This window comes from Mytilus edulis, chromosome 8 (genome assembly GCF_963676685.1).
Source record: "Mytilus edulis chromosome 8, xbMytEdul2.2, whole genome shotgun sequence".
Classification (NCBI taxonomy): domain Eukaryota; kingdom Metazoa; phylum Mollusca; class Bivalvia; order Mytilida; family Mytilidae; genus Mytilus; species Mytilus edulis.
In genome coordinates this window covers 24,345,398-24,353,911 of record NC_092351.1, presented here as the reverse complement: position 1 = coordinate 24,353,911, position 8,514 = coordinate 24,345,398, and the positions used below count along the sequence as shown (strand labels likewise).

Below are 8,514 nucleotides of genomic sequence, written 5' to 3'. Positions count from 1 at the left end.
AGTAGGATTTTTATTCAATATATCAATTATAACGTTTACGTTGTAATGTTTTTGTTTTAATTGTCTTTACTCTGGTGAAGTTTTGTCTTACAGAACGCAATATTATCCTTAACCAGTCGAACAGACCCGTCACACGTTTCCATTGCCATCTCAAAAGCTGTACATGCCGCTTGCCAGTCCTCAACTAGAATATTTGTATAACCAAGAAGTGAAAACGATGAAGACTCGTTGATAAGATGACAATGCCGACTGAAGTACTGCAATATTTTATGATATACTTCCGGGTCAGCTGAAGAAAGGTCATCCTTTATAATACATTTTACTAAAAGATAATATGCCATGGAAAGAGAATTAACTGACAACTTGCCGTGGACGTTTGCTTCCTTTTGAAGCGTTTGGTCAAGCACGGTAATTTCTTTTTTATAAAAGCAATGTGTACTTCTAGGGTGTTTCAATTCTTCAGCGATGAAACGGTCAAGTTTTTCTGCCGCCTCGTCAAACCGACCCTGTCGTATTAAAAGACAGCTGAAGTCTACAGCTGTCGCAGAATATATATCTTCCACGTCCACCACAGTATTAAAAAGCGTCTCGGCTTGTACAAGTGCTAACATATGTTCATCTGTGTCAGGTTGGTGCTGGTATGCTAACGCATGGAACATGCAGGCTAAATTTCCCCTTAGCAGTAAAACATCTGGATGTTCATCGGAAAATTTCAAAACTTCTTCTAGAAGATTCACTGTCAATTGAATATCAGATACGAAGTTCATACCAATAGAATCGACAATTTGAGCTACACTGATGGCACCAGGGCTGAATTTGTTTATTATAGGATAAACATCAATAATATACAGAACAGCTTCTTCTGGCTTTCTTTCAATGACTAAAACATACACCATTTTAAATAAGGCCGATAAAAACCCGGCTGTTACAGATTGTTGGAGGTTGCGATGGACGAGAAAATCTACGGCATCTTCCAATACTGGAGACACAAGCTCTCTAAATGGAGTAGACAAACTTTGTAAGCCCATCACTTTACTGTCCGTAAACTGTAAAACAGGATGCAATGGGTTCTCGCGTATGGATTTCAAAACATCAAGAACTTCTTTTGCTTGTTCCTCGGTAAAATGGTCAATGAGATTATTTTCTGGAATGAAGAAGTTAGGTATCGATTTCTTATTCAAACATTCTACAAGCATGTCTATCATAAATAAAAGACATCCACCACAGTTCTCAACCCAGGCATTTATTGGAAGTTTCTCACATGAGTGCAGAAACACTGTTTTCAAATGATAAGACGACAACAGGTCTAATTTTTTCAATGTTTGAAAATGAATTATTTTAAGGAAAATATAGCACTGCCTTTGTTCGTCGGTTACGATCTTCTGAGCTAAATATCTTTCTGTTACAGCAAACGATATTCTCCATTCTAAATCTGGAAGTTCACTTTTCCTATGTGGAACTGCTACTACATGAACGCCCAACTCCACCACTTGGTTAATTGTTTTATTGTCCAACCAATCCCCTCTTTCCTGTCGATCAATCCAAGATTTTGCACAATCTGGCCATTTATTGCAAGGCAACGCATAAACATAATCATGTGAATGTAGTTCAGACATTTTATCTGTTTTGATTTGTTTCATAATATCCTGCCATGCAGAAGCTGTCGGAACAGGGGTTGAAATCGCAGGACCATGTGGTTCCAGATCTGCCGGAAGTGATGCTAATATTTTTGACCTCATTTTCGTTCCACTCAAGTAAAATTTGTTTTCTCTTTTCAAGAATACGAATGAATCATCGTCTTCTTTCGGCTGCGTTACTTCTATACGGGCATATCCAGGATGAACGTCATTTACAACCAAACGGAGTTTCTCAATTTCTTCTGATCTGTCTACAGAAATCAGCATAGCAGGTATCGCAAGTAAAATGTCGGCATCAGCGTGAGTTTCAACCTTGAACGGATTTGATCTTAACATGACATCAGGGATATTGTAACCTTCTGCTACACTCCCAACCAAAATAAGTTTGAAGAATTCTTTGTCAACATCGGGATCTTCATCAACAACATTTTTGAAATATTCAAGTTGGCGCTCCGTTCTTTTTCGACCAATCAGCCGCTTTGGTAACAAAAAGTTGATGAGAAAAGACAGATGTGGCATAGGTAGATTAGACTTCGGATCGACTATATCGTTCTGGAACGAAACTTGAGTGTCCATCTGGAAAAAAAAGTAAAGAATCAATGTTTGAATAGTTAATTCTTTTCACCGAGTACCAAATAAAAATAACAAGCAACCTATCACATATTGATAAATTATGTTTTATCATTTGAGTTTTAATATACCTTTGATTGCTAAAATCGAGAGTATCATTGTTATACAAGAGACCGTCTATTGTAAATATGAATTCTGTGTTATTCTCTGTGTTATTTATTTCATTAATGAAGTCAGAGCTTTAAGAGATTTCATTTATATAACACTTTTTTTAATATATGAAAACTATTAAAGGAATCTCACATGCAATTTGATTGATTGATTGATTGTTGTTTTTTACTTAAAGACCTGTGGCAAATATTACATGTTCTCAATGGACTGTGCAAAATCATTGAAAATGAATAAATTCGACCAGAAAGTACCAGTAACCTTAAGCTAATATAGTGTCAAAAATACTCAAACTATGATTAAAATGAAAGAAACCAGCAAAATTGAAACGATACATGTAGTTATTTTTTTTTCGTTGGGTTGTTTTCTCCTTGCTTGATGTTCATACTATAATTATATATGCAAACCTGGATATTGCACACAGGCACTTGTTTCTATCCATGAGAAGACCCACTATCAATAAGTTGATAGTGGGTCTTCAATCAATACGTTGGTAGTGGGTCTTCCCTTGGATAGAAACAAGTGCCTGTGATAATGCATTTGCATGTAAATAGGGATACTTTTACTTTCAGTTTGGTGCAAATTAATAAGCTTTTATAAAAGGTTTAAATTTGTATTTCAAGTTGCGTATCTGCTTTGAAAAATATTTACCTTTCATGTTACAAAATCACAATGAAAATTTGTCTAGCCTTTCCTGAGAGCCTTTCGTTTCCACCATAACTGGTTACACAGTTCCTATAAATAGAAATGGGAATTTCCGTTTAAATTTTAAATGCAATCCGGAGTAAATCATATGATCCGGTAGTTAAGCGAACTAACATTTAAAATGTGCATAATATGCTGTGGCAGAAATTATTGATATCGATCTTTTTGTGTTACTTTCTACAAAATTTCACCATATTCTGAGAAAATTTTTTAAAGCTTTTGTTGCTGGATTTCATATGACGATAACAAGTCATAATCTTTCAAATGAGCTGGTCTGGATCTTGTCCTAGTAGTCTTTTGTTAAGTTTGTATCATTTTCATTTTGGATAGTTTACTTTTTTACCTATTCTGACATCGGATTCGGACTTTTTTAAACTAATTTTTACTGTGCGTACTTTCTACATTGGCTAGAGGTATAGGGGAGGGTTGATATCTCACTAAAGATCACTAAACATGTTAAATTAAACCTTATTGCATTTTTGCGCCTGTCCAAAGTCAGGAGTCTCTGACCTTTGTTTGTCCAAAGTTAGGAGTCTCTGACCTTTGTTTGTCTTGTATGTTGTTTTTTTTTTTTTTTTTTACTGTTTTGGTTTATTTAATATTTGTTTTGGAATTAAAGATTACATCCAATTTCACGTGGCTGATGAACTAGTACACATTATTGTTTAAGGGCCAGCCAATCTAAGCAACATATTGATCTCCGATTACGTTATACTACACATGAGTAGTATAATGTAATCAGAGATCAATATTTTAAATAGATTGGGGGCCAGCTGATTCATTACATCTCTATGGATAACAGATTCTCCTGAACAAATTCTATATAATTTCATTATTCATTTTTGTGTAGGTTGTTTTATAAAATTAACTTTTACTTCGAGCTTTTTCGGGCATGCAGAATATTTTTATAATGTGTTGGCGGATAATACCAGAAAAATGGAAATGTCATTTTCATCCTAATTACATTACGGTGATATGGCTTTATAAAGTTCAAAATTGAACCCATTTCGAATGCTGGCAAAATATATATATATAGACTTTTGACATACCTTTTGTTTTGTTGCTCTCATCTTCATTATATAAATGCAGATTAACCTTTCATTTTGGATGCTGGTATTGGAAATCCATGCATTAGAGTAAAACCCCGGGATGAGTTGTAGGTAAAAGCTAACTCGATACATTTTATAATGAAATAGTATATAGGCGTATCCAAAAATTTAAAATATGGAATCATCTGTTAAATTCGTTATACGTCAAGTTAATTTGTTAAAACCATACAGAAAGGAAGAAAAACACACACGCAAATAAAAATACGCCCATGATAAACTTAACATAGTATAAAATGTGTTGAAATTTTAACCTCAAGCTTATTCTTGTCAAAAAAAATATGGTCTAGCAAACTTCATATCAGATTTTTTGTCTTATTATTTTTAACCAAATGATGATTCATAGCATTCATGACATTAAAATGTCACATAGTCTTAAAATTCGATTTTCTTTTAAATATTATGGTGTGTTTTGTCTATCTATTCCGACCATCATTAACTTATTTTCTTAATAGCGACTTTTATGATAGAAATCTTCTACATTCCCTATCGAGTTGAAGGAGCCAGAAAATTCAGACTTTTCTACGACTGACATGTTTCTCACATGGCAAAAATCAATATCGCATGCCTGTTTCTGTCTTGTTTCTACGACTGGAATAAGCTTTAAATTAAAATTGAGAATAGAAATGGGGAATATGTCTTAGAGACAACAACCCGACCAAAGAGCCGATGACAGCCGAAGGCCACCAATGGATCTTCAACGCAGCAAGAAAAAATAAATCCCACACCCAAAGTTGGCCTCATGATCAGCTGGCCCCTAAAGTTAACTACTTGTTGATTCTGAATCTTATACCACATTACAGTACATTGTTACTCATTGTATTGAAAATTTGTTATTTTTTAATTTAAGTTGTTTTAATATTCAAGCCTCGAATCTAAAAGAAATCATCCAAAGATTTTGATTGGGTTCGCCTATAGCTCAGTGAATAGTTTTCTATGTTGTGTATTGTTGTTGGTCTTTCATTTTTATCCATGATGTTACTTGTTTATTTCGACTTAGTTTGAATATCCCTTTCGTATCTTTCGCCTCAATTTTAATATTTAGAAAAAGACAAGTGACAGATTTTATAAAAACAAAGCTCGACCACAACTATGTTGTGTGTCTAGTTTGATTACCAATTTTTTCCAATTTCTGTTGTGTTATTAATAAAAAATAATTTGTTCAAGGGTCATGCTAAATACAAGTAGTTTTGATTCAAAGACATTACCTCATAGATTCCAAAGAAGTGTTAACAAGTTTGCATAGCCAACAGATGCTTTCCAAACAGCACACTTACATTAGAGTGAAAAGCCACACACAAAAAAACGATAAAATGTGCCGCTTAAAAGATGTAAGCTCCAAATTAAATTGAGCTATCACACAGAAGGCTTCCATTTGTACAATCTTGAATCTTGCATTTCCCGAAGGGTAGCGATCTTGCAATGGTATAAAGTCCTATTCTTGGTCATCTAGATAACAAGTTTGTTTCTCCCAAATAGAAAGTCAAAGTTTATGCTCTTCAAATGAAAAGTACGATCACACCAACAACGATTGCTAGGTAATTCAAAATAGTTTGTCTCTATACGTGATGTATTTGAAATTATGTAGCACAAGTATAGAACACATTTAACAAAACGAAAGTTGTACAACAGGAACTGGTTTATCAATAAAAAATAATACATTTTCACATAAAGTTATCACATTGACATACAGTTCTGGTCATAAGAAATTATTCCATCTATGAGCAATATATGTTTCATTTTTATAAAATTCTACAGCTAGTAAATCATTGAATTACAAAATAAGACTGTACAAAACATTATATATATTAAATGTACAAATTTCTATATATTAGATAAAAATGATTGGCATATTTAAGGAAGGCTTAAATTCATGACTTGTATGTATAACGATTGTACATTTGGTACATAAATCTTACATGTATTGCACAATTTCGCTAATACCCAATAACAATATATGAATACCAGACCTGCTAGATAGGATAGGAATGCATCAGTATTTACAAAGTGGTTTAAAAAATTGTTTAGAAAAATGTCGTTTGCAATTTCTGGATATTTTATTCACTGATTGAATGTCATTCTTAATGCCAGCAGAGGTCATTATTAAAATCTTCTAGGTCCATTCTATATTACATAAGATATATTGTATATTTAACCAACGCTCTGCAGTTAGACATTTTATTGTAATGTTTAGTGTTAAATGATCTAATATGTATTGTTACTGCAGTTGGTTGAATAAGTTAGTTATAAACAAAATTCTTAAAGTAGACCATAAAATCCCTATTGTCAAAAACACTATTGTATTGTGTCCTTGCAATTTATCGTTAAGTAATATTTGTTTCGGAACCGATGGCAGACAAGGTTCATGAATGTATCAGATTTAAGTTAAGTAAAGGAGGAATGAGAGGGTGTTTTTTTTCATGAACGTCGGATGTATTATTTAAATGAAAAGGATAAGATTTTTTGTGGTCAAGTTTGGTTTGGCTTAGACCTTTAAATCAAATATGATATTTAAAAAGACATTAGAACGGAGAAGTGAAACGGAGCACACAGTAAAACGAAAAACTGAATCTTTCAAATAAGAAGTAGTTAAATAAAAATAACAGTTAAACCTTTTTTTATAAATTTATAATGTAGAAAAAGATTATGAATAACTTTTTACGCGAGATCAGATCAAATGGGAGGGCAATGTAAACATTCAACGTAAATATAAATCATGTCCGAAAAGTCAGACAAGAAAATCAAGTTTTGTAGTGACAACATGTTCACTATGCTGTGATTTTCCTTCAACAACAATTTCTGTTTGACCAAACGTCATCGATACAATAACATCCTCATCACAGCTTCGATACTGTTCTGGTATGTCAATTAAAATCTTGCCTAAATAGGTACAAGACTTATCTGTCACATAGCGTGGGTTTGGATCGGTTGATCCGTATAGTTTTACAGACATCTTTGACATGTCTGCTCGTAATGGTTGCATCACTGTTGATCTTTTCTCGTTTAATGTTATGCTTTCCCCAATTTCGACAAGTTTATTGAAAGCGTCTTTACAGAGGAACGAACCTCCATGTCTCATCCATTTTGCTGGTAAATCGTCGGCCAAAAAAGCTCTATACACTAACGTTCCGTATGTTCTATCACACTTTCTCGTAACAACACACGACGGATCATGTCCATATAAAACGGCCCCTTTCAGTACAGCAAGTCCCGCTTCATTTGGAACTATGATTGTATTTCCTGAAAATGTCTTATTGAACTCTTTTTTAAGTAAAGTATTTTCAGCAAAGCCCCCAACTATGACCATATATGAAATGATATCTACGTTTTTAAGAGTCTCCTCTACTTGAACAATTATTTCTGAAATTACAGATAACATAAAACTTTCGACTTTTTTATTGGAAATTCTTAATTTATTGTGACCCTTCAGTATAGCTTCCTTGCCATGCTTAGATTTTAAGTGTTCCGAAAGATTTGTTTTATTTTTACTTGCAAAACTTTCAACTAATGTCATAGGCAAACTCAATTTTAAGAACTCTCCAGTTTTCCAGTTTCTTTTAGAGAGTTCTATATCCTTAGATAATTGCTGATAATCGTATGTACTTTTCAGGCGAAATGCATCCATGACGTTTTCTCCTACTAAAGATGTAAGATATTGAATGATGTTTTCATTTACTTTTTTACCGCCATGTGGTCCGCCAGAGGACAAACTAATTTGTTTAAATTTCTGTTCAGTGACCGTCTCCATTACTGTTATATCCACCGTACCACCTGTAAAATATGATATAACTCAATTAATAACAAACTAATAAATTTTATATTATGTGATAACTGTATAGTGCATTTGTAAAGGATGACTAAAACCTCTAGATAAATGTTCTCTTTTAGTTTAAGTGAACTTTTTCACTAGATCATATTATATTTGACAATGGTAAGTAGTCAAATAAGAATACATTATTGCAAATAAAAGTTTGGAAGTGCAAGTATTATTTAGCCTTTTTTTCTAACATACTTTAACTTACTGATATAAATAGTGACAGAGCAAAAACTTATTTAATGGGGAGAATCATGTAGACTGTGGCATGAGCGACCCTTCAACATTTAAGAAGTCTGGGACCGATACAAACGTAGTTGTTACTGCTTTCAAGGAAGTTAGTGTGAAGGTATTTTTTAAGGTAAACTGTATCTTTTAACAGATATATGCACGCATAATGAATTTTGTGACTATTGAAAGTATATCTTTGTCACAGTTTACCTTTACGTTCCGGATATAATATGATTTTGATATATCAATCGAAGCATGACACTGACAACAAGTGCAATAGGAA

The 8,514-nt window shown here is 33.2% G+C and overlaps 2 protein-coding genes across 3 annotated transcripts in view; both read right to left on the bottom strand.

Moving 5' to 3' along the window:
* Positions 1–3,134, bottom strand: LOC139485143 (uncharacterized). Its single transcript, XM_071269361.1, has 2 exons — positions 3,027–3,134; positions 1–2,213 (listed from the first exon to the last, which is right to left on the bottom strand). The coding sequence occupies exon 2, from the start codon at positions 2,211–2,213 to the stop codon at positions 57–59; it is 2,157 nt and encodes a 718-aa protein (XP_071125462.1). The 5' UTR covers positions 3,027–3,134; the 3' UTR covers positions 1–56.
* A 2,673-nt stretch (positions 3,135–5,807) lies between these two features.
* LOC139485129 (uncharacterized) overlaps positions 5,808–8,514 on the bottom strand; it is a 29,369-nt gene continuing 26,662 nt past the window's right edge. For both annotated transcript variants that reach the window (XM_071269279.1, XM_071269280.1), the window contains exon 14: positions 5,808–7,957. In XM_071269279.1, the coding sequence (XP_071125380.1) occupies positions 6,915–7,957 (1,043 nt within the window). In that variant the 3' untranslated portion in view covers positions 5,808–6,914. The remainder of the gene's footprint in view (positions 7,958–8,514) is intronic.

What these genes read in the sequence shown, in the direction of transcription:
- LOC139485143 (XM_071269361.1), bottom strand. Translation starts at nt 2,213, where the DNA reads ATGGACACTCAAGTTTCGTTCCAGAACGATATAGTCGATCCGAAGTCT.